The sequence below is a fragment of the Melanostigma gelatinosum genome (genome assembly GCF_949748355.1).
Source record: "Melanostigma gelatinosum genome assembly, chromosome: 10".
Taxonomy (NCBI): Eukaryota; Metazoa; Chordata; class Actinopteri; order Perciformes; family Zoarcidae; genus Melanostigma; species Melanostigma gelatinosum.
In genome coordinates, this window is record NC_136643.1 from 18,028,163 (window position 1) to 18,054,435 (window position 26,273).

At 45.4% G+C, this 26,273-nt stretch overlaps 1 protein-coding gene across 1 annotated transcript; it reads left to right on the forward strand.

Moving 5' to 3' along the window:
- On the forward strand, nucleotides 1-25,857 carry LOC306783276 (hyccin 2). Its single transcript, XM_079276860.1, has 13 exons — nucleotides 1-125; nucleotides 9,550-9,634; nucleotides 11,732-11,810; nucleotides 13,209-13,310; nucleotides 14,083-14,262; nucleotides 15,332-15,412; nucleotides 17,306-17,421; nucleotides 18,697-18,792; nucleotides 19,508-19,624; nucleotides 21,354-21,441; nucleotides 21,562-21,718; nucleotides 22,351-22,551; nucleotides 25,108-25,857. Exons 3-13 carry the CDS (start codon nucleotides 11,760-11,762, stop codon nucleotides 25,764-25,766), a joined length of 1,848 nt encoding a protein of 615 aa, XP_079132986.1. The 5' UTR covers nucleotides 1-125; nucleotides 9,550-9,634; nucleotides 11,732-11,759; the 3' UTR covers nucleotides 25,767-25,857.
- The last annotated feature ends 416 nt before the right edge of the window (nucleotides 25,858-26,273 follow it).

Consider the following 26,273-nt stretch of genomic DNA (forward strand, 5'->3'; position numbering starts at 1 on the left):
ACGGAGGTGTAGCTCGCTGAGAGACAGAGAGAGGGGCCATTTAGAAAGAAATAGACTCTCGACCTGGGTGACCGCCCTGAGCAAACACCACCGCGTGACATTGCCATTAGCAGCTTCAAGTCCGCGTGAGTATTTCATTAACCTGGTTAATAGTCAGGATTTTCCAGGTAGTCGCAGTCAAGGGAACATCATCGGCACTGTTTGTGTTGGATGTAAACGAGGATGCTTCAGTGCTAACTGGCTGCCCGGTGACGACACAAGTGTCATTAACCGTCATCAGCTAAGGACCACAGAGTGGATGCTTTTTGTGTTGTAACCAGCCAGTCAGCCGGTTTTTTTCCGGCCTGGTCACGACTGGTGAGAAACGAGGATGAGGACGTCCACCAGCTAGAACGGGTACGCTAACGGCACGCGAGCCAAAAGCTAAGGTAGCTACCGTTGACTTACAGGTTCAGTCGTGGCACTTGGTGTAACAAACGTTCGCTTGTGGGCATTTTACTATCTGAAAAAAACAACAGAGCTGCGTAGAAACACCCGGTTAATACGTTAGCTAGCTACCGTAACAGTGTTAATTAAAGGTAAAACAGCACGTTGGCATTTAATGTCAGTAAACCTGCACATTTTATTCTGAAATATCTACAGGAAAATAGCTACATAGTTTCCACTGTGGCTCTTGGAAGTTGAACTCTTTCAAAAACGTTGGGTTTATTTTGAAAATTATGAGCGGAAAGCTCAGTTTTACACGCTTGTAGGTTATGAATGTATAACTTGTTGGTGCTAAAAGCAGCACAAACGTTAATTTAGCTAGTACTTCTTCATCATACTTCAATGTATGAGTTTGCAGCAGTACCATGTAAATTAAATGACCTCCACATCCCTATAAGTGTGTAACGTTACATATAACATGCACAACTGAGATGTGTTAATTCACTAAATATAGAGGAGAATGCACAGTGCATGGTCTGTTTAGTGCTGTTTTACTTATGCCAACTTGCTGACTTGTAGATCCTTTGCTGTGGACATTTTGGTGTTTTTACGAAACAACATTGTTAATTTACAGGAATGCTGCTTGCTGTGATTTTGGTCGTGATAAGTAAACTACTCTTCAAATAATGGCATCATCGTGGGCAAAAATATAGAGAGAATTCTGTGCCATCTGCTGGTTAGTTAGTATACTGTACTGCATAAAACTCTTAAGCTTGCCTCCACATTTCAAAGGGGATTCACCAGAAGCTGAGGTGATTTCTTATGTACTTTGAGTGGACTAACAATGCACAACATTGTCGTTTTCTGCAGCAGATATGAGCTTATTGAGACGGCTCTAAACCAAACCAAATCTAACCGAAAAGTGTATTAATCCCCAGAGTGTGTTACCTCCCTCCCACCTATGGTGATGCACACGCCTCGGGAATCAAAGCTGTAATTAGCTTTCCATGGATTAGCAGTGGGGACTATTTTCCACTGTACTCTCTCCCACAGAGCCAGATGATCACACAGCCAGAACATCTGAATTTCCGTGTTTGTTGTTGAGACACATCAATATTCTGCCCCTGGAGAAGTTTGGGCAATCGGGCCTTTCTTAAGTTGATTGCGGTACTAATAACTCTCACCAGCGGGGTCGTTCTAGTCAGTCTTGGGAATCAGCTGGATGTGTGGTGTGCATGCAGAGAGAGAGCTGTGGTGCTGCTGACTCACCGCACACTGCCAGGTATGAGGTCTGTCTGTTAGCTGTCTGTCTGCATGACATACAGTACGTCTCTCTGTAAGCCTGACACGAGTACATACTGTTCCTCTAGGGCTCCACAGAGGTGGAGCAGCATAATGTGTTGTACTCTCTCCTGTTTGTGAATGAATCAATGCTTTCAAAACGGATTGCAACAAGGTTGCATTAATCCCAGGATTATATTGCCCAGGCTAATTACCATACGGGCAATTCTGCAGAATACAGTGCATAGCATTAAATCCTCACATTTAAGAAACCGGAATGAATAAAGTAATTAATCAATTATGAAATAGATGCTGATGATTTTCTGTTAAATCAGCTAATTCATCAATTAACAAATCCCTACAGCTCTATGATTCAGTTTTAGAGAAAGTATAAGTTTGCAGCATCTAAAAGTGTACGAACAAATCAGAACAAAAGTAACAGTCTCATTAAATGTGTAGTTGAGGAAGGACACGCCTCCGCCACACTTTATTGTATCTCACATATTGTCTAATGAAGCTTAAAAGAAGAGTACCGGTACGAGAGGAAATCCATTAAAAAAAACATCCATGCTTTTTACCAGTATATCAATAACCTCTTTAAAGAGAACACGTTGTACAAATGATCAAGGTTGACATGTGAGAGGAACATTTGTGCTCGCAGTGGAAGATTTTAAAACGATCCCACATGATACGTGGCCTGTATTGCTAAACTCCGCTGCTGGTTTGCTGGACCTGTGTGAATGTTTTGATTGGGTCAGATTAACTGTATGAGCTCTATGGGGGAAATGCCCGGTTCCCCTGGAAGTGGTGCAAGGCTTTGTTATTGTTTTTGTTATTGTTGTTCGTCGTAGACTCTCACCTCCAGTTCATTTCAGAGGGAGCCATGTGTGCATCCTTCCATTATCAATCCAGCGCTGTGTCGGCAGATCAAGTGGGTAACCTTCAGTCAATTTATTGCGCGTGTCTTAGCCAAATCTGTCTGGTACACCGTTGATAATAAACAGCGAAAATACATATGCTTGTTGGAGGTACTGCACACTTGGACATGTTTTTCAAGCTGTCTGTACTGTGATGAAACACATCAATGCTGTTGGTAATATTGAGAAAAATGTACATGCCGTCTACTGCTTTGACTCAGCAACGAACCTTGCCAGGGCAACGCTGACATAGGGTCTGGAACTAATCTGTGTTATGAATTTTATATTAAAAAAATATGTAAATGCCCTCTAATCAGATGCCAGGGAATGTCTCTCCTCTCAGTGGGTGTACTTAGGCTCCACATACTTATTCTCATCCTATTGGTTGTGGTTCTTGTCGAGACGGTTGCCTGGTATCTGCAGACAGCTGGTTAGCTAACATTAGCTACCTGACAGGAGCGGACTGAACAAAGTCTGACCAATTTCATTAGAATCCAGTGTTTACACTTCTGGTAACCAGATGATGCTTCCTCAACAAACACAAATGGAGAGCTCGGATCAGAGGGCAGAGCACTGTTACAGGTGCCCATGCTGTGTAACTATCCTCCTTACAGTTTGTGGGATTATTGAGCAATACCTTTTGACTAAAAGTAACCTTTTTGTGCAAGTTGGAAATGAATTATCCTGCTGTTGACCTGAACACAATCTTACAAGAGACTGAAAGGCGCCTAATCTTTCCTACTGTTGCACTGGATGCCGGTGGAGAAGCACAAGCTCCGTATCATAAATGTGGAAATGTGGCCGGTTTGTTCAGGCCAAGATAACAGGTCATCATCCTCTCAGAGCCACTGTGCTCTGCTGGGCTTTGCCTCCCCATTGATCGGCTCTCTGCTCTCTCTGCTCAGCTTGCTGGTCACGACTCGGCACCCGACTGAAGTTGAACAGATGCCAGAGCCCGGTTGACTCCAGGAGCCTTTTGAATTACTGCCAGTTATTTGTTGTTATGATATGATGGGAAAGACATGGAAGGGAAAGTGGGGGCCTCTGCTGGATCAAGCCGTGAGCCATGTTTACTGCAGAGCGAGGCACATGTCAACAAAAGTGTTCCCTTGCATTTATAATGCTGCTGGTGTACCGAGCATTATTTGGTCATAATCTAACGTTAGACAGTTAAAACTCAGTCAAAAGGAACCGTTTGCATTGCATAATTACATTTGTTTTAAGTGTTTTATTGGCAAGCTAAAGTGTGGCCAGGGCTGTATGGATTCTACTTCTTCACTGTAATGTTTTGCTCTGTGATTGTCCGGCTGGTGTAATCTCTGTGCGCCTGCTGCAGCCGGGTGGATGGAGCCAAAATGTAGCCCACATTAGTGTTGCTTTTCATTCTGGAGGAAACAATTTGATTTAACAACCGTTATGAGTCTCTGGGGTGGGAGAGGAAGTTGAGAGGCCAAGTTCTCCGGCTTGATTTTTTTCTTGCTATTCAGCGGTTTTGCAGCCCCCCACAATCTGAGGTGGTAGTCTAATAATGCACCCACTCTCCTCTACCCCCCTCCGGTTGATCCTTTGGTCACGCAGACTGCGGTGGTCTTGGCATGTCACAAAAGCTCAAGGTGGCCCATTGTTAGAAGACTGCTGAGCGGCTTATTTGGCAGTAAATCATTTTTCTCTGGAGTGAAGTTAAAGTTAAGCTCCCCCACACACGCGCACACACACACCGTGCACCAAGTCAGCCGCCGTGCTAAATACTGTGGAATTTGTAGTCATGTGTCTGTAGTTTGAACTGTCAGTGAGTGAACTTGTGACTGCCCAAGCTTTCATAAAATGACAACAATCCCCTCCACCTCATGGCTCTTGTGTTGCAGAGTTTATTGTCTACACCTGTACAAACGTATGCAAAACAGTACAATAGCCCAGCTGTTAATCCTACGTGTGTTGATGTTCCGTTTTTAACGATACTCAACCTCTCTGGTGGTATTTGTGGATGTAGAGAGCGGCGGTGCTATATTGAACAGCATCCCAATAATAAGGTGTTTGTAATGTTTACTCCTTCTTATATATAAATATAACTTAATATTAGAGACAGACAGACTTCTTAGACACAGTTTCAACAGCTGAACATTAAAACCATCATGAGGATTTATTGCTCCACAAAATTCCTCTGTTTTAAAAAAAGGGGGGATTATTGACAATGTATGTACTGTTCACCAGAAATGCAAGTATTCCCAGCGCTAATATATGTAGCTGAGGTTAGTGTGGGGCACTGTGGACGGTGTGTGTGTGTGTGTGTGTGTGTGTGTGTGTGTGTGTGTGTGTGTGTGTGTGTGTGTGTGTGTGTGTGTGTGTGTGTGTGTGTGTGTGTGTGTGTGTGTGTGTGTGTGTGTGTGTGTGTGTGTGTGTGTGTGTGTGTGTGTGTGAGATGCAACACGGGCCCATCCCAACACGTCTGGCCCTGCAGCTGCAGCAGAGCTAATTTTAGCTCAGGATGTGCGTACGCCTCAGTTCCCCTCGCCCGGCCTACAAGAGAGGAGGCGAGGATGAGGGAGAACGAGTAGCCAATCCTTCACTCTCTCCTCTCTTCTGTGTTCTCTCGTTCATTCCTTCTGTGTTATTATTAGCTGTAGTGTGTATGTTTCACGCATTTTCCACGTCCTCGGGGCAGAACTATTGATTGACCTTTACTCACCACTAAGTCCTTTCAGTCAGTCAGCGTCTCACTGAGGTGTGTACCTGTTGGCCTCACTGTCTTTTATACCTGTCAGCCATTAATCTGTATAGAAAACCAGGCGAGGGGTAATTTTACAGTGCCGTATTTGCTATTAATAGACCTCATTCTATTCCTCTGCAGACAGCCTGCTCCACTGGTGAGTAGCTGGTCCTTGTTACCAACGAGAGAGGCAACGGGGATGGAGATTACAGCAGACTGGTTCCCTGTGGTCAGGTGTTAAGAGTTAATCCCTCTACCTCTGGATAAAGTGTGTGTTTGTGTAGTATGATTGTGTGTATCGTGAATAATGGCTACCTGCAAACACTCATGGACCAAAGAGGGCCGAGTTAAATTTCCCCATGGCTGTGTCGAACCAAATGTGTTAGAGGACTACTTTGGCAGAGAGGAAGCTAAATTAGTGCACGCATGTGTGTGTTTGTGCTTGTTTATGCTGCGTGTTTGTGTCCAAACCAGCAGACTGTAACTAACTCCCAGTGGTCATGAACCTCTCTTCAGTTTAACCATTGGTCTTTCTGATTGGCGACGTCAAATGGCCCTGAGGAAGGAAGACGGAGCGCGTCAGAAGAAGCACGAACAGAGAAGGCACAGAGCTCCAGCTCAATAATTCATGGCTGACTGAGCTGAGCTGACCTTGAAACATCCCCAGTGTTGGACTGTTGAAACCCGGCACTGCTCATTTAGGGCAGAGAGGAGCAGTTGAGACAGACGGATACAAACTCACGTCTACAGATCAGTTGTATTGTATTTAAATGAACAATGGCAATGAGCACAGACCCGTCATGCTTTGCAAAATCTGGAGTGTGCAGGACATTTCCCTCCACGTCATGCTGAAGTGTATTGCACCCAGTTATCACCCGCTGACGAAGGCTACTGCCACGTTTGCATTTGTAATAATAACCGTGCAACCCATATTTATCTTCCAAATGTTCCTAAATTCGCCCGTGCTTTGATGGATGGTGTGATTACTCACTCTGCAGGCTCATGTTTGAAACTGTGGTGGAAGTAGTCGACTTCGTGGGGAAATAAAATGTTTTCTTTTTCTTTATGATCACACCCTATAAGATCTTTGGAGGAATCCCTGAGCAGTAGCCTAAGTTTGGTCTCCAGACTATATGTTTTACAAAGTAAATGATGTAATACCGTGCATGTAGGCATGCTTGTTGAGGTTGTTGTTGTCGACACAATGTGGACCCTAAATAGCCAGTTTCAACACGTCTTTAAGTTTATTTATTTTGCTCTCGGTGCAATAACAACTTTCCTCTGATTGGGCAATTTTATCAGGCAGCTCTGAAAACTGTTAGTGAGTTTAAACTCTAGGTATTACACAACTAAGGACAGCTTCTACCTGGACAGACGGTGGATAGGAGGAGCTCTCTGTGGCCCTGTGTGTGTTTATATTGGTTAAATGAGTCACTGAGTCCCAGATACTCGTGTGATTCATCCTCCTGTAATGAATGATGAGCATTGTTAGGTGCCTGAGGAGCCGTCCTTTTAGTACTCTCTTAAAAACAATAGACTTTGAGAGCGCTTTTATTATCAAGCCTTATTAAGCCCTCTGAGGCAAATTTGGGATTTTGTGCTATTTGAATTGAATTGAATTATCTGCATACTCATCAGCTGCAGCTGTTGTTAGTGCCGTGTGTCCTGGTGGAGACGGAGAGGACCGGTTAAGACGTTGTGTGGAGTCCTTGTTGTTTTGGATTTTAGCACCACCTGATTGCATAAAGGGATTTTTATTTATTTACCAGCTTAGCTTACAAATACAGTACTTACTGAGTCATGAGGCCGCTGAGGGTCCAGAGTGTGAACAGTGAACTCTGACGTTCATGATGCCGAGATGGTCTCTCCTAATGACTTTGGTGATCCCCGAAACCTTCCCTTCTGTGCCATCAATAGGTTACATATCCAGTGTTTCACAAGTATTTCATCACCTTCTTGATGGATTGACACACAATTAGTACAGACATCCGTGTGACTGCAAGCTCACAGAGGAACATATTGTGTGTTAACTGCTCCGCCTTCAAACTAAATTCACAAAAAACACCTTCTTGCTGGCTTAGTTTGAGCCTTGTACACCGTTGAGCAGTGTGTTTAGCAGTGTGTTTGCCTTTGTGATTTTAGGGTTTGAAGTGGCGTAAACAGGATGGGCTGGCACTCTCCTATTCCCTCGTGAGCCTAACCACAGGACAATACGCAGCTCCTTCGTAGAGGAAACTTTGCTTATTGTGATTCTCCAGGCCTCGTTAGGTGTGCGACATATTTAGCCAACAGTGACGGCTGGCTGGGGAGCACTGTTGTTACTCGACACGCAGATACTGTAGTGAGACGGATGCAGAGTTTGTAGAAATCATACTGTAACCAGAGGGGAGCTACCCAGCCTTAGCTATAGATGGTTACTTCGTCTTATTGACTGTGGCTTTTGGTTTGCATGAGGATAACTCTTCTCGAGAGCCTATACTTCAGGTAAAAACCCCTTTTGTTTAGACTGAAATTGTTGAAGTGAAGAGAATGCGTCTTATTTTGTTACAGTGCAATACTTGTTTTGTTATCTTACATCGTATAATTTGCTGTCTGGCTTGTGGAGGAATTCAAAGAGCGATCCACTGCAGGTCAGGTGATTTATTTATTGGTTTATTTGAACGGGACAGTGCACATTAATAAAAACATTTCTGCAAATGTGCCAGAGTTAGCCAAAAGGCTATTTTTCATCTGTAGTCCCAAAAGTGATGGTGGTTATTCTCCTGAAGGTCTTCATAGAGACGTTATTGGTGGAGATACCGCCTGCTTACTGCTTACTTATTATTGTAACAGAGAAATAAACAATGGGACAAACTTATGAAAGATATCTAATACATTTATTGTAAAATGGAAAAATAAAAACACCCATTAAATTTGTTGTGCTAGTGTTGGCGTTATGGATTTAATCCTCTATTCTGTATATGTGATTTTATATTCCAATATAACCGTGAAACTGTAAATACAGTTGCTGCTAAATCAATTGAGGAATTGAAGAGAATAACTAAATGGATGGACTGGTTGGGGCTCATACAGCTAGTTAAATGCCTTATAAACCAAAGCACTGCATTACATCAATGCAAAAATGACATTAAAATCAATTATTGCCTCATTGGATGGCCAGTGCCCACAATGGCCTCATATACCCATAGATATCAAGGGGAGAGACACCTCAATACTAACTGTACCATGTCAGCTCTGGGACATCATTTCTACTGAATGAATGGGTATTAATCTCCTAAAGAACTTGTATGTTCCTGTCAAACCTTTAACTTACATAATGAATCATCTAATACATAATATGTTTACGTTTGTGTTATTCGTCCCTCATATCTCCCTTCGCTGTATTTACTCGACCTGGAACCACTGATGAGTCACACAGAATAAGTAGGCTTTATCTGTCCAAAGGAAAACTAAACACCACATCACTCTCGACTGATGGGACGTCTCCTCGAGTCCTTGTGATGAATTAGTGCGAGAGTCCATCAGATAAACACAGAGCTCTGTGGAGAATGCTCAACATCAGATGGAGGGCTCGGTCTGCATCTCAGTTCTGTAACGGTGACGCTGTGCATCATTCAGGGTCATTCAGTCTGTTGTAGCAACCGTCTGATGGTTTCCTAGTCTCCATGTTGTCAGCTGCTCTGTTCATTATTGTCTCGACTCAGTATCTGTCATGTATGTTGTGTACTGCTGACAATATAGATACGATTTACAACCATTCTTTGAAGCATTGTTTGAAGTTTATTTGTAATAACTTTCAAAGTGATCAATCTTTCTTTTACCAAACAGTCTATTCATCGTTTGGTCCATAAAACTTCAGAAAAGAGTCAAAAACGTCAGGTTGTCCCAAATACCATATTTTGGGCTTAAATTGTGATCAACAGCAAATGTTCAAATCTTCCGTCGGGGGTTCAACCTGGCTTTAACCTCTTGGGTAGCAAACATTAGCGTCATTAAAGCCGCACAATATTTCTGTCACACACACACACACAGGCTTCCCTTACACGTGTTTTTTAACGACCAAACTTGAAGGAACGAGCCGTCCTTGTTGCCGACTTGTCGAATTTTGCAGCTAGTAACTTTTATTGAAAGATTTGGCAACACCGGGCTGGATTTTTTTGTTCGTTCCTAAAGATGGCCGACTGTATCTTCATGCTTCGTGTCCCCTTGTTGCTGCAGGTGACCCTCACTGATTGACAGATGTGCGACACTGCGGAGAACCTTCTGCCTCTCCTCGTGGAGATCTGAGTTCTGGGACACTGAGGTAAGCTCGCTCTTCTTCATGTGGGATTAGAAGGTGTGCACAAGTTATATATTAATTAATAGATTTTAAATCATTGTCAATTAAGTAAAACGTTATTCTTGAAAGTTTCTGGAGCAATCTGACTCATGATGCCAGACAACACTTGAGAGCGTTGCAGTCCAAGTGGATTTTACCAAACGGACATTTCTTTTTGGGGGATATATTCTGCCGTTGCCTGAAAGTCATTTGACTACAGTTCCCATGGTAACTGAAGAGCCAATGGGGACTTTCACATCAAGCGAGTCTTTGACAGTTTGTCAAGCCGGAGGAAATGAATGAGTCAGCCTTTCATGAAGAGCTGAACAGGCTCACTAAATGGAGCCTTTTTCAATTCGCACACATTTGAGGAGCGTGCTCACACAAAACGATGCGAGTGGTTCAGATAGTCGTGAACGTGATCTCTGTCTCCTCCAGTCCCACAGCCGCTACGCCTGCTTTGTGACATTTATCCGCACAGGTCAGAGAGCCGTGCGTCGTTTGGTTTTGGATTTGTTTAAGTCGATAACCTCGAGATTCTGGTTAGAAACACTGAGTGCAGACAGTAGGGAGTCCAAGGTAGAAAGATGTTATAGATCATTAGTTTTGTCTGTTGTTTAGATACAAACAGCTGTTTATTCAGTGTGGTATAATATGGCTAATAACAGAGACTGGAATCACATTTGACTACTTTGTGTTTGAAATCGTACTTCGCAGACCTTGAATACAGTTTTGATTGTTTCATTTATTTATTTGAACAGGTACTGCCAGACAGTTTTTTTTTTCTTTGCCAGCAAAAGTAAGCAAAACAAACTAAATCTGACACGTGTGCATATTAGTCGCTATTTTGTGCTCGCACAGCTTTTCTCGCCTCTTGAATCGGAACCGTTTGATTCGTCTTAACCGTCTGCATAATCTCTGCGCTTTGACTTGATGCAGTATCTGCATGTGTCACAAAGTCAACAGAAGACACTGACCCAGATAAGACGGCAATGAGTTTACTTACAACACTCTTCTGTCACATGTCGCACACTGTGACGGCACATTCATGTGTCAAAGGGAGGAGGATAGGGCAGAAAGAGAGAAGTGACTCGTGATATCTGTCTTACGTTATCTCATCTCTTCCGAATGAAATATGTGTGATCATTTAGGAAATTCAGATCTCTAGCTTTATGTTTTTAACATTGTTGCTCGTCAAATCAGCGGTGAGCTGCGCTGTGGGGTTTTGTGTCACGAGGGTTAATAACAATGCACATGAGCCGACTCTGGCTTCACCACCTCAGATTTGAATAGTGGAGGGAAAGCCTATTTGACTGGCTGTAGTGGTTCATGTTCATGATTATCACCTAGGTAGCTCCTTATGTAACAGCGTGGTCAGCATCACAGCGTCCACACTCATGTTGGGTCACATCTACTACAATTAACAGTTAACTATCGTCTGCTTTGCTTCTCTTCCCCTCTGACCCCTCTTTCCTCCTCTCTTCCCATGTCTCCTCCTCTCTTCCCATGTCTCCTCCTCTCTTCCCATGTCTCCTCCTGTCTCCCTCTCTCCTCCTGTCTCCTCCTGTCTCCCCCTCTTTCCTTCTGTCTCCCCCTCTTTCCTTCTGTCTCCTCCTGTCTCCTCCTCTCTCTTACCATGTCTCATCCTCTCACCCCTTCTCTCTTCCTCTCTCCCCATGTCCCATCCTGTCTCCTACTATCTCCCCATGTCCCCTCCTCTCTCCTACTATCTCCCCACGTTTCCTCCTCTCTTCCCATGTCTCATCCTCTCACCCCTCCTCTCTTCCTCTCTCCCCATGTCCCTCCTCTCTCCTCTCTCCCCATGTCCCATCCTGTCTCCTACTATCTCCCCATGTCCCCTCCTCTCTCCTACTATCTCCCCACGTTTCCTCCTCTCTTCCCATGTCTCTTCCTCTCACCCCTTCTCTCTTCCTCTCTCCCCATGTCCCTCCTCCTCTCTCCCCATGTCCCCTCCTCTCTCCTCCTGTCTCCTACTATCTCCCCATGTCCCCTCCTCTCTCCTACTATCTCCCCATGTCCCCTCCTCTCTCCCCCTGTCCTGTCGTTTTCTATCTCCACCAGGCAGCCCAGGGGGGGGTCTCTGAGGAAGATGCTGGGTTCAGAGCGCGGTGTTGTCGAAGAATGGCTCTCAGAATTCAAGGTGAAAAGCCCTCCTCTCCTCTGTTGTCCATCACCACTCGTGTCAATGAAATGTTCTCCTCGAGGTCAAAACCACTCTCTTTGGGTGTAACAACTTTGATGAAAGAGAGTGTTGAGCGTTTGTGCACCTCTTCAGCATTTCAGTGCTTTGTCAATTTTTACTAATTTCAGTGAATGCAAGCAAGAGCTGTAGACATTTAGGGCAGTTAAGGCTCAGTGTGAGCTGAACCTGTCCAGTTCAAGTTCAACACATAAACTGATTCTAAAGTGCAGCCGTGTCTGACGATGTTTATTTAAACATGAGGAAGTGCAGCACCCTGACTGACTCAGCCGGACATGTAATGAACTACTGTAAAGACTTGTGTCTTTACTTACACATCTATTTTTGATGGACTAGCTTGTGTCTCTGAAGCACAAAATCCACTTGTGAATGTATATAAATGCTGATATAGCTTGTTAACTCACTATGTATTTAATATATGTATATATACGCTGTCATTTTAATATTGAAGTAATCAGTATGAGATCTAAGGGAACGAGCTGAAAAGGAGGAATTGTTGTGTAGTGCAGCAGAGAGAAAAGAGGGAGTTTGATGAATAGTGAGGGAGATGGATTGGTATGACTCATTGTGTGAGTTGGTGCAGACCAGGCACATTGTGTTCTGTCCTCAAAATCACCAAACTTTGGCTGTTAGGAGACGATATCTCTGCCTTCTGTCATCTGCAGACCAACACACAGTCTTGACCATTTAAATAATTTCACCTCAGGATATTCTGAGCTTGTCGCATATCATCAGGCTGACGTTCAGCTCCTTCAGAGACATTTTGTGATTCCTTTTCATCTGAGTTTTATCCAACTTCATGTCCGAGAATGCTTTTTAACACGACCTCAGAGAAAAGGCTTTTTTCATCAAGACGTTTTCACAGGTCAAAGCAGAAACAAATGTGAATTACACAATTAATGACCGAATTAAGTTGAGCTGCTTCAGTTTCAGGGTCCTGGTTTATTATGTAGGGAGAGGTGACACGGCTAATGATAATGGTGTAAGTTGCCCTGACTCAACAGCAACATACTGATGAGGGAGATGTCAATCATTCGCAGTTTGTACACGCCCACACGATCCTGAGAAGAAGTCTAATTCGGCTACATTAGTGAAAACACCCGAGTGCATTGGCTTTCAGTTGTAAATGACCAGCTCTGAAATCTAAACGTCAACATTAATCCCCAGTAGGGCATGTTTTATTTTGAAAACGCTGTTTCCCATGCATATTATAAAGGTGACTATTTTGAGGGATGTAAGGGGAAATGATGCAGAGGTACTGTATGTGTCATAGCACTATTCTAAAGAAATGTAAAAAAAAAAAAGTCAGCAATTGCTCAGCAAACTTTTTTTCCCCAGTCCTTACCAGAAACCCAAATCCCCCGCTACGCCGGCAGCCTCCATCTGAAGAAGTCCCTGGTGCCAGCTCTCTACAGAGTCATCCAGGACCCCAACAGTGAGGTGAGGGGTCACACAGAGAGAGTCCCGAGTGCGGCTGTTTTTAGCTCTGTTGGTAGTGACTCACATGAAGTAGTCCTAGTTGGCAGTGAGCAAGAAACTGACACACAACTGTGTCTTCGAGCTACACATGCACACGAGTGTGATGGACGGGCGCTTGATGCCAGCCACAGTAACAGAGTGTTCTCTCTCCACACACACACACACACACACACACACACACACACACACACACACACACACACACACACACACACACACACACACACAGCCCTCTGACAGACTGGAACATCTGCTGCCCATACTGAAAAGATACATGTACAATGAAAGATGCAAACACAGATGCATTATAAACACAGACTTGGTCACTAACACAGTTTACGTTAAGTGTGCTGCAACACAAGTATTGTCTCTTTAAAGGACCGAATGACACAATTCTTTAGCAAAGGCCTGAGGCACGCATTGAGACGGGACTCAATGATACAGTTGCTGCCTCCAATTCTCTTCAGCTGCTGGCTCCTCTGAGAGTTCATCTGACCAGACTTCCATTGTAGTGATGTATCCCCTCTGCTCCTGCGCATCTCCCTCTATTGACGTTCATTCATGTTTTTAAATAAGAGCTTTGCAAAGCACTAAGACGGCAAAGATGTCGTCTTAGTGTGTTTCTCTAGTCAGAAAGGTTTCCAGATTATATTCTATCACCACAGGCATATGTTCATGTTAATTTGATGAATATTGTATTTCCATATGGCGCTCTCCCCCCCCATCTATCCAGCTGATGGAGCCCGTCTGCCACCAGCTGTTCGAGCTGTACCGGAGCTCTGAAGACCGCCTGCGCCGCTTCACCCTGCAGTTCCTGCCTGAGCTGGTGTGGGTATATCTGCGCGTCACAGCCAGCAGGGATCGCCAGAGCAACGGGTGCATCGAGGCCCTCCTCCTGGGCATCTATAACCTGGTGGGTGTCTGTCGTGCCGCTTGAGGGGGGTTAAAGGCAAGACCTTGTACAATATGTACATTTGGCTGTTTTTTTCTTTGAAACACATCTGACATTTGTTTCTACGATAGCCAGATGGACTCTGTGTCTGCACCAAAACGTTGAAATGCCAATCCCTGGGTATGGTTTAGACCAAATACAGGTAGGACACCAGTGAGGCTGCACATCTGTTGACATTAAAGACGATCTACAGGGAAAAGCCCCGATAATGGAGAGACCCGGGATGGATTGGATCACCAGGAAACACCCTTGGGGAAATAGGCTAAGAGCTAGAGATATCAATAGAAAGAGCTCCATGTCAGCCAGCACCGCTAAAGGTATAACTATGCATCATTTATTCCTCTGTGTCTATACCACACACACGCGCTGTACATGCTCATAGACCTCTCTCATTGATGACTGAACTCTGATAAACAGCTTTGCTCTCAGCAGATATTCAGAGATATACTGTTGGGCGGTGAAGGGCAGGACAACCGATTGTACACTCAGGGCGACTATAAAAGGATAAAAAGCCTTTTTGGTTCCACGGACCGAAAGGACGCTTGGACGGGTGGATGGATATATGTTGTTGTTCATCTTTACTTACACAGAGCCAGGAAATACAAAATCTGACCTTTTTAATCAGCACATGTGGAAAAATGTATCCATATTTAATGATGTTTTTTTATATCGGATATTATAGGATATAATTCCCCCAACATCCACGTCTCCCATAGATTATACAGATCAAAGTGTGGAACGTTACACACTCGAAGGAAACATGGAACATTGCCGTGCCTCTCAATCGGTTAACAAAGCCCGTTATGCTGTAAAAGCCATCGCCTCCATAACTCTCACACACCACTTGAATCCTCCTCAGCCGCACATAATTAGTTCACAGAGCAAAGTAGGAATAACGAGTGCTTTCTGCCAAACGAAGGATGCTCAACTCCACGTCTCTGTGATTGTAGTCGTCGCGACTGGAAACGGCATCATTTTTGGGACTCTCGTTTATGTATGACACTGCTTTTCTGTCTCGTTGGTTTTGCAGGAGATCGTGGACAAAGATGGCAACAGCAAGCTCCTCTCCTTCACAATCCCGTCTCTGTCCAAGCCGTCGATATATCACGAGGTAGGGCTCTCGTCCGTGCTACCTTCCTCTCCTCTCTGTGCACTTGGTCGCTTTGGCTGCTTCTGGCTCCTTCTCGCTGTCTTTGCCTTCTTCCCGCTGACTGTTGGAGCGTTATAGAGACTTGCATAACCTTTTCTTTTGGAGGTGACATCTCCTCAGGAGGTCGATTTTCATTAACCTCACCTCCAGTGCGTGTCCATCTGTGCGTTTTATGATCTCAGTGTGTGTCTGACATCGGTTTTCCACACAGTTACATCTGTCACTTTTTGTTTGTATAACCAAAAGCTTCCTTGTCGCCTATCCTTCTCTGTGACGGCCGGGTGCCTGTTTGCACTTATACTCAAACTTTTCTCCTTCGTTCGACATATTTTGAAATGAGGTGACTTTAAACTTTTCGTTACTCACTCTGTCTTGGTGGGTTTGTGCAAACTCCCCAACTTCTGACCTGACTGCTTAAACAGGGCACAGTATTGACTATTGTGTTGAGCTGGAATTCATGAGGACATGCTGAACTAGGACGGTTTACTGAGGGCAGACAGAAGCACTGTGTTTTGATGGCCAGTTTTATTTATTTTTGCTGCTACCCAAAGGGAACGTAACCATGATGTTTTCCAATACCTGACAAACTGGGTTTGTTGCCTGAACCTAAGACGGCGGATAGAACAGGCTTCTACTGTGTACACTACATTTTCATAAAGTGTGACGGCCCTTAGCGGGAGCTAGTGTGAGTGTTGATGAGACTACAGCGTGTGCTGAGGGCGATTTATCGCTGTAATTACAAGCTTCAGAGGCTCTTTCCTCCACGCTGTGAGAATGAAGAACTCATAGGGGGGGGGGGCGTGAATCACAGCGAGCATCCTACAGACAGTAGCATGCTCCACACATCACAGCTCCTTATCCCCGGGCCTCCAGTATTAGCATACACTCGTCTCTCTTTGTGAATTCATCCATCCTCACAAGAGACAGAATATCAATTCAGTTTAGGGGGGGGGGGGGACTACTTTTTCTCTGCGCACCATGAATACAGCGGCCTTGTGATGTTTCCTCAGCCAGACGTAGATCAGTCATTGGTTCCTTTTTTTTCCAGTTGTTACTTCCTCTTCCTATTCATCCATGACAGAAGAAGAGGATTTATGATGAATTTACCATATCAACAAAGTTTGATTGTCTGAATGCTCTGAATTGACTCAATGCATTACAGAAAATATAGTATGCTCTGCATACCCGTTGCCTTTAATTGTATAATAAAATCACAATAAAAAACGATGTAGAGAAGCAGAAGATTGCAGGTTTTATTAAATTAAAACCCCAAGAAATAGTAAGCCACGATTCTCATCTCATGATCAGCTCAGTGCTGCCTGGCTCAGTAAAGACACCTCATGTTGATGTGTGAAAAGGTTAATGTTTGATTTCATTTAAATGTATTATCTTTCATCATCTTATGTCTGGTGAGGTGGCTCACCTGGACTATAAAACCCTGTAGGAAACCCTGACCTGTCAGTAAAGGTGTGCAGAAGCCTTCACAGAGACAGGAGACTGGATTTAGTAGTTGGAAGGAACTAGTGCAGACATTCTGAGCTTAACGTTGCGTGAAGGACTTTGTGGAAGACACGGGGAAAATGCAAGACGTAACTTTCAGTGGAGTTGTACAGTCGGCAATCTATCAACTAAAATTGGAAACAAATCCCACATTTGGAAGAAGTCAGGTGCTGCCAGCTAATCCAGTCTGAGGTGAGAGTTTGGCAGAGGTCTAGCAGTAATATCATGCCACTGTAATAAAGTCTGACCATTTCTCACAGTCTGACAGTTTACTAGCATGGAGGAAGCCACTTGGTGTTAGCTAGCTGCTAAGTGTTAAATTAACCTTGGTTTCCTTTGTGTGTGTGTGTGTAGCCTTCTAGCCTTGGGCCCATGGCATTGACAGAGGGGGCCCTCTGTCAACATGACCTGATCCGAGTGGTGTACAGCGGCCTCCACCCACAGAGAGAGACCTTCACGGCTCAGAACAGGTACCCCTCCGACTCCACCAGCTGTTCACAGAGAGGCACTAATCTGAGACGCGGGAACGTCACAAAAAGAGATGAAATTGCAGCAGCTAAGAGACGTCGGGCTCAGTCCGTCGTACTGAATGACTTGGGGTGAAGCCTTTTGTTGCTTTTTGGATACAGAGAAATGGCAGCGCTGAAGGCCTTTCAGCCTCAGTGAACATCATCATTCTCGGTCTTATTTTACTTGTTGCTTTCACCTCACATATCATCCTCTCCTGTGCCTTCCCCGTAAGATGAATAAGACCTTTTAAGATGATCAGAGCATAACCCTCGACGCTCATTCAGCCCCTGAAAGCTTTGTTGGCTCCCACATATTCTCTGCTTCTGTGGACGAGTGATAATCTTAGCATAGCAACGAAGCATGCTGGAGCCCTGCCTGAAACCCGCCGTTTGAAGTGACACCTGCGCGTCTCTCCGGAGCCGCGTGGCCCTTGGCCATGATGAACATACAGCGTCATAAATATAGCGAATGGATTTCAGCAGGGCCAGGACTCCATAGCTTATCTGGAAACCCATTTGTGTGCCCGTGTTCATGAGAAGAAAGCCCGGAGCTCCCGAGAGGTGCCGGCTCACTCCGACTGATGATATATAACCAGGACGTTTACCTCCCCCAGCGCACGCTCGATTACGGCCCTTACACTCGAGGTCCTCCTCCTCCTGGCCGTCCACCATCAACACACACACACACACACACACTCTAAAACTAAATCTGTTCTTGCAGTTTTTCTACTCCATATAGATTCATGACAGCTCATCACATTTAAATCTAAATGGCCTATTATCGGTTTAAAAAGGTCACACTTATAATTAACAGTTGAATCAAATGGCTAAATATTGTACCAATCAGCTGTAATATCACTCAGCCTGCATTTGGCCTGACTCTACACCACTGACACGGTGTGTGCTGAGAGTCCCGGGCTGATTGCTGCAGCGTAGTGAGCTCCGTGTGTGTCATCTGCATTCAGTACAGCGGTTCACAGTGAACAAAACTGCTTAGGCAAGGCGTTTGCTTAACAGGCTATTTTACAGTTCATAGTTCATAAAATGCTTCAGCAGCTCTACATAATGGTCTACAGCAAAGGTGTCACAGAAAGTGTTGGTTAGAATGTTTGACAAAAATTGGGGTTCAGCTGAAGTTTCGCATGATATCGGTGCGTTCCCTTTAATTGACTTAATTAGACTTTTATAAGCGTCTGTATTGCTGTGCTTGACTCGTACTTTTTTTTCCGGATGCAGGTTTGAAGTGCTGTGTTTCCTCATGCTGTGCTACAACTCTGCTGTGGTGTACATGCCCCTATCGTCCTATCAGTCGGTCTGCAGAATGAGCTCACGGTGAGCAAAAGACATGTGAAAACTTGACTTATATCACCAACAGTTTTGGTCCTTTCTGTTAGTGACCACCATCTCCTCTTCCTCCTCCATTATTTGCTCCACTGACTCGAGCGTTAAATCACCTCCCCTACCCTGTAGCCACGCACTGACCTCGATACGGACTGTCCAGGACGATTTGATGTATTTAGATTCCATTGGGGCTCAGTTGAAAGGCCGGTTGAAAAAGCATCACTGCTGGATGCCTTGTCTGAGTCTGTCCGTCTGGGAAACACCGAGATGCCCTGGAGCTAAGAGAAAGGATCAATATGGAATTCACAGCATGAGGCTCTGTAGCGGAGCCGCCACCCGGTGATTGTTCCACCGCAGACTGTTCAGGATATGAAGACTTCCCTACTGTGCCCGAGCAGTCGGACGACGCCTGAGGCGAGCTCGGTCTAGACAGACGGCACACTGTGACTGTGAAGCTCTCGGCGCACAATGCTCAGTGTTTTGGGTTCAGCCTCGCTGTGTAGACTCCGAACACCCCGTCATCGAACCTTGCCTCACCTCTACAAGTGTACATTTAGCTCCTCTTGCTCACTCTTTTATGCGTTTGCTCTTTTCGTAGCTTACTCTGGAAGTGACTGATCAGATGTTTATTCCTCGTCATGTGATCGGTGCTTTATGACTTCGCTCACCTTACTTACGTGACTGTGTGTGTGTGTTCCCTTCTCAGGCTGTGTGTATGTGGCTTCCCCCGGCAGCAGCAGAAGCTCTGGAGGGAACCGTGCAACCGCGTGCTGCTGGACCCCGAGTTCATGGTGCAGATGCTGACTGCCGTTTATCACGCCATGTGAGTGTTGTGTTTGGGACCACCTGATGGATAAAAGTCCAATATTCCCTCTCTGTTATCGCTGCTTATTAACTCTTGAGGGAGATAGCTGTCTCTTTTAGCTGCTAAATGTTCCACTATGTTCACCAGCTGCCCGCTGAAGCCAAAATCAGAGTCAGTTTTATTTTATCAGGTTTAAATATAATGTAAAGTTGCAGCCGGACAGCTTAACAATGGGCTGTGAGATGCTATCAATCTCTGTTCAGCCGAGCTGGAGATTCTAGTGATAATTCTCTACAGGTTCATCACTTCAAGCGACCCCTTTCAAATTGTCACGTTCTTTTCACATTGTCATTTGATACATTGTTATTAAAAAGACAATCAATCAATTTAAGTGCCTTTCCTCCACGTCCTCACACATCACCACTCTCTATTGGAAGATCATTGAATAGCACATCATTAGGAGGAAGATCATCTTGTGTTTGCTGCTTTACCTTCATAGATATCTTCATGTACGTGATGAGTTCTAGGGCGGCCCCCTCTTAGACGCATCGGCCGTTTTGGTCAATTTAGTAAATTAGTCTTTTTTTTTTCTTTTTTTTGAGTCTCTTCTAGTTTGCTGCCATCTACTGCAGAAAGTCTCCTAACAACGAATGCTAGCACTCTACCGAGGACAGAAGCTCCTCACTGTACAGATTACATCAGCAGTGCGTTGTGTTTCATCCACTGCGAGGACTGTCGTTGCAAAGCTGATTACGGCTCCTCGATGATAGCTCGTCCTCGTAGACGGATCCCCTGATATGGCTGTGACTGTTGAGGATGTTGTAGCAAGGAGAGGCTGGCGAGTATGCATTCTGCCTCATCGCCTCCTCTATGAGGGTACACGGCAGCAATCTGGAGATCGGAGCGGTCAGTGCCGCTGTAAGAATAATAATAATCCGTTCCGTGCAGGCCCGATCAGGCGCACATGGAGGGCAGATAAACCCGAATCCACAGCTCCACACATGCAGAGGGACCGGGGCACTCGTCAAGGATACTCCGGGATTTAGGTTAATATGTCTGCTAATGCTACAGCGCAGTAATACCACACGGAGGGAGGGAGGGAGAGGGAAAGCCGATCAGGTTTGAAATGTATTCTGGACCCATTTTCCAGCCCTCACAACATCAGAGAGTCTTTTTATTTATTTTTACCTGCCCATTTATTCCATCCTTTTCATCTCGAATCTAAAGGGAAAGTCGTGCATTTGTCCGGATCAAAGAAAGTTCAGCCGTGCAGATCTTTTTTATTTTTTACATTTTTAAATTTGCATTGTATTTATTTCTGCTTGCTGTTCCTTTAATCACTCTTGATTGATGACGAGGTTGTGACACCTTATGCCAAGCTAGAGACATCCCCCTAGCAGAGTGCCAGCGTATAAACACAAAGATTTACCTATAAACGCACTTGCGTTCATCCTTTATTCACACTATTTGCATATCATTAGCAGTTTTACAAAACACTCTGTTTTGTAAGAAAATAGCTTTAGCTTAAACAGACATAATGTGACAGTGAGGTATAACCACTCTTGACTGGACCTCTTCTCCTTCCCTCACTGAAGCTGCAGACGTCACTAAACAACTAATAATAGTTCACAGGGACGTGACTCAGACATCAAGGCATCTTGTCAGACGCTCCTGTTTCCTTAAATAAGCTCACAACATGCCATTGTTTCACGTAGGTGTGCACGCGTTTGTGTCTTGTGATGTGTAGATACAATGGAGAGTGGCAGATGGGACAGGAAGCTCTGGAGGACCTTCTATACCGAGCCCAGCTGGAGCTCTACTCCCAGCCTCTCTTGGTAAGATGCCGATGGCTAAATCGGGCTCCGGGTTCCGACTTCAAATGTTGTAACGCCATCCTGCTTTTTATCACATTTAACTGCTTATCGAGCCCGCATCCGTGCATGTGTCCTCTCCAGCTGGCGAACGCCATGAAGAACTCGCTGCCGGACAGCGCTCCAGATGAGCCGCGGGGGCGCAAAGTGCTCCAGGTGGAGGTGACGCCCACCATCAGCCGCATCTCCATCTCAGCCATCACTACTGCCTCCATACGACGCCACCGCTGGAAGAGAGAGGGTAAGGCTGCAGCGGCAAGACCCGCCATCGTGAACCAGGCCTCAGTGCAGGAGAGATCACAGTAGATCCATCACAATACTTTTCTTTATGTTATGTTATTCAGTTATGATTTAAGCTGTGAACTTACAAACTTCTTTTTTTTCCCGATCAGTGAAATGCCACAAGAGGGAACTATTTGATGAGAGAACTACTTTTCTGCCGTTTGTCCTTAGCAGTGAGAAGGAACCCTGTTTCTGCGTAAACCACCATTAGCATCGTCCAAATGCTGTTTCATGTCGGTTATTGTATGTACTTGTAGCCTCTGTGTTGCGGCGCTTCTGCCACTCACTGCTCCTTATGACTCTTTATTTACTCGTCTTGTCTCTCAAGTGTGTGCGCGCTGATCTTTGTATCACCAGTAAACCTTTAAGATTCGTAGTTTATGAGAAACCCACGACAAAATGGTGCCGGTAGATTCTGCCGACACCATTAAATGGAGGCAGTTCATTTTTGAAATAGCTTTCTGTTCCTTTTCTTCTATATCTACAAGTGAATTTACAAACGGCTGTTAGGCCTGCTGTGCCCCATGATGAGGCCCACCAAGGTTGAGGCTCGCTGCCACTAAAGAAACCATCTGTGTTGTTGACTCCCAGATTGTTTTGACTACTCAACCGCAGGAGATTTGACCCTCATCGTCAATCCTCCTAGCCTCGCCCAGCACCACCATCAACACCACCACCGCCGCCACCACTACCCTCCCTGGGACCCCACAGCCAAAGAGGAGAGAGAAGGGCGGCCTCACAGCCACTGCAGCAGCAGCAGCAGCAGCATCATTCCCCCCATCACATTTGAGGGTAGGGGACAGGGGCTCAGAGCAGAGAGGGTCTCAGGAGGAGGTGCCCCTTCCATCTGTATCCTCCCAACCCTCCTCCCTCCCCCCTCCCCCTCCCTCTCCTCCTACACTCGAGGGCGTTAACTCTGCCGTTCCCATTTTGGCCGCCTCTTCACTTCCCCAGAGTATACTAACTCATCCAGTCCTTAAGGCCCTCAGCCAACAACACCTTTTTAACCTCCAGACCACTACTAGTTGTCGTCTCATCCAAGAAAGGAAGAGTCTCCTATTCTGGGTTTGAAGGAAGTGCGGCTAGTGTGCATGGGCCTGTCATCATGTCATGTATCCTCTCTCCTTCCTCCTCATGCCTCCAACATATTTCAGACTGCTGCCCTTGTCACTCACTGAGCATGTCACGTGCCCAGCCTGCAACTTGACCTTTTACTCCAGGCTTTCTCCGTTTTATAGATTTATTTTCTCTATAGTTTTAACCGCCATCTTGTTTCTGCTGTGCTCCTCGCGGTGTTTTGACAGCACCACAGGTTTTTGGGGTCACTCAGGCCAGCAGCAGCCATCTGCTGCCGTTATTCTGCAGGAAGAGAGAGGTCTTCCATTTTGCTTTTTCAGTCCAGCAGCTTTCTTTTTTTTTTATTGTATGCAAATGCTGTGTTGTGCACCGTTTCTTTTCCTTCCGCTCAGTGAGTGGGAACGAGCCCTTCATCATGCATGTGCACGCTACAGCAAGCTTCTGAAAATGTCAGCTACAACAGGAAAACCCCGGAACACTAACTTATCCAATGACGAGGCCAAGTGAGCAGAGTACGGTCACGGGTTACAAATCCAATACAACTGCAAAGCCTACTAGTCATACGGCCCATTTTGTCTCTTTAGTGTGTGTCCGTATCCATGTGTGGTCGCTCCATGTTTTTATATTTTGAAACGTCATCGAGATCCTTTTGACATGACTGAAGATCGGCTCATTTCCTGGTTTTGCGGTCGGCTCCCATCGTCATGGTCTTGAATGAAACTCAGTGCTGCTGGTGAAATAATCCCTAAAGTAGTTTCATTACATAGAAATCTGCAACCCAGTTAAGAGGGAGCTGTGATTGTTTTAAATATGATCGATCACTGTCTGTGTTTAACAACTGGACATTCTGTTACAGAAAGAATTACTGATCACATGTCCTTTAGTTTGAGGCTGCATTGCAGTGATATTGAAAGTGACCGTACTGATGACTTTGCATATTTAATCCTGTTTACTACAAATTGCGTTTACTTCACAACGTCACAACTATTTTTCCACATGTTTGATTAGAAGTACATCCTTCTTGGGGAAATTAAATTCCTTCGTGGAAGCCAGTGAAGATAACAATAATGAGCAGACTTACACTAGATACTCTAATCGTGAATATTTCATCACTTTATTTTTTGTTCTGCTGTGTTAAAGGATGTTTGGATCTTTAATTTGGCTGCCCAGCATGTATTTAATACCAGAAAGGCCAAAGACCAGCACACAGTAGTTATACGTTGGGTTGTATATAATGTAGAGAAAGTGATCACGGCTTTTTAACTGAAAGACTTGAACGTAGCAGCGTGCCTTGAGTTTACATGCTGCTTCAGACGATATCTGTCTCAAGCACATTTCAGGCTCTGCGGACTGATTTTTTGTTTTATTTTGTAGCCATGACCAGAAACCAACAGCAAGCATGTAGGGTACTGTAAATTAGTCTCACAAATACGCAAACTGTAGTCAAAAGGCTAAAACATGCAAAAACACAGTTCTGGTTCTTTAACTGCAGAGCTTTGAAGAAATGTGAGCTCTTCAGGTTGACTTGTAATGACTTGCAGACCGGCCCGTTTAGTCTTGTGGGCTGTCGGCTCTCACTGGACGAGGCGTACGGACTCGCCTCAGTGCTCTCCACAGATTGGCCGGCCGACCGTCTGACCGCCGAGCCGGTGCTGCAGGAGGGCATGCGTCTTCTCTTGTTATGTGCATGTCAGTCCGGACCTTTTTTCTTCTCGGTTTCTCCATTTCTTTGCCGGCGCTGCCTGCGGTTCCCCGTCGTCTACCTTTTTGCTTGTCCCAACGATGCATGACGGGTTATTGAACTCCTAAACAAACAACGAGTCACATTTTAGGTCACTGTGTACCGTATTGAGTTCTTCTGTTTGGTGCATAATGGGTGTGCTAATGAACAGCGTGGTCTGTTGATTAGTGTGTAGCTTGCTAGAAGGCTATTCATTCAGTCTGCTAAGGTAAAATGCATTATTTATAAACTCTCTAAACATTGTAAGAGTTTGTTGTAGGCCTGTTCACATCATAATGAACAAGAAGCCTTTTATCTGGATTAAGATGATGTTTTGTCTAGATTCTTAAATATTAATAGTCATTTTGGAAGTTGTTTTCAGACGCTGTGTCAAGATTTTCTTTAAAAAAAATGAGTATTTGGGTTAAAGGTTCTGTTTATGGTCAGATTTGACCTAAATATGTCGACATAACCTTGGTCGCTGTCTTCCTCGCTCACTTTTCTTTTTTGTCTATCATGCTTTCTTTCTGTCTCTGTCCGTTCCTGTTCAGATGCTGACGGGATGAGCGGCGGGGAAGACTCCTTCAACGTCAACGACCCAGACGAGGGTTTCTCCTCCGGGGCGTCCAACAGCAGCCAGCCCAGCGGCACCAAGGCCGGCGGCAGCCTGGGGCCGAGGGGCGGCAGCCTGAACAACAACAGCAGCAGCAGCAGCATCAAGAGAGCCATCGCCGCCCGGCTGTCTCGAGAGAAGGACCGGGAGAGGGAGGCGGAAAAACAGGCAGATTCGTCCGCGGATCACCAGGCCGCCGTGAGGAGGCGCCACCAGAAGCAGCCGTCGCCTCCAGCCAGCATCAACTTGGAGGCCATCCACCTGAGCCCCATAAAGAAGCACCTGAGCTTCCCTGTGGTGCCCACGCTGGTGCGGACTGGCAGCACCTCCTCCAGCAAGTCCTTTGACTGCATGAATTTCAACCTGAACGGAGCCGATGACGAGCGAGAGGAGGAGAAGGCGGAGGCGGCGAGCGAGGACAAGGACAAGGAAGGAGGACTCCCAGCAGGCGGCTCCCACCACCACTCCACCGTCAGCCTGCAGGAGGAGCACCTCATCAGGCCGGAGAACGCCCAGGACATCCTGTCTCCTGGAGCTCCGCTCACCAAGCAGTCCCGCTCCCCCAGTTTCAACATGCAGATCATATCACAGGTCTAACGTGCAGGGCATGGCACACACACACACACACACAAAATACCTGTTCGTAACACTCACACTTTTCACAATCTGTGTGTGTGTGTGTGTGTGTGTGTGTGTGTGTGTGTGTGTGTGTGTGTGTGTGTGTGTGTGTGTGTGTGTGTGTGTGTGTGTGTGTGTGTGTGTGTGTGTGTGTGTGTGTGTGTGTGTGTGTGTGTGTGTGTGTGTGTGCGTGCGTGCGCAAGAGTTGTCTCCACTCTTTCAACACTTGTTAAATTGTGACCTGCAGTCGTTGCTGGTGGGTTTTAGCGTGACTGAAAATGCAACAAGAGAAAAGTAGTAAAAGATGGCCACTGCTGAAAACTACAGTCCTCATGTCTGACCAAGCTGAGCATTCCACGTAGAAACTCACCTCAAAGAGGAGGAAACGTTGAGAGAGAGAGAGAGAGCAGGGCGCCACGCTAGCTGTAGGAGACATGACTGACATTTCAGAGTTTTTGAGTTCCTGACTGAATCAGTCGGAAATGA

Excerpts from the sequence above, each read along its gene's own strand:
- LOC306783276 (XM_079276860.1), top strand. The coding sequence starts at position 11,760 with ATGCTGGGTTCAGAGCGCGGTGTTGTCGAAGAATGGCTCTCAGAATTC. Across the intron at positions 17,422-18,696 it reads ACCTTCACGGCTCAGAACAG|GTTTGAAGTGCTGTGTTTCC; the intron begins GTACCCCTCCGA and ends TTCCGGATGCAG. Across the intron at positions 21,719-22,350 it reads CCACCGCTGGAAGAGAGAGG|ATTGTTTTGACTACTCAACC; the intron begins GTAAGGCTGCAG and ends GTTGACTCCCAG.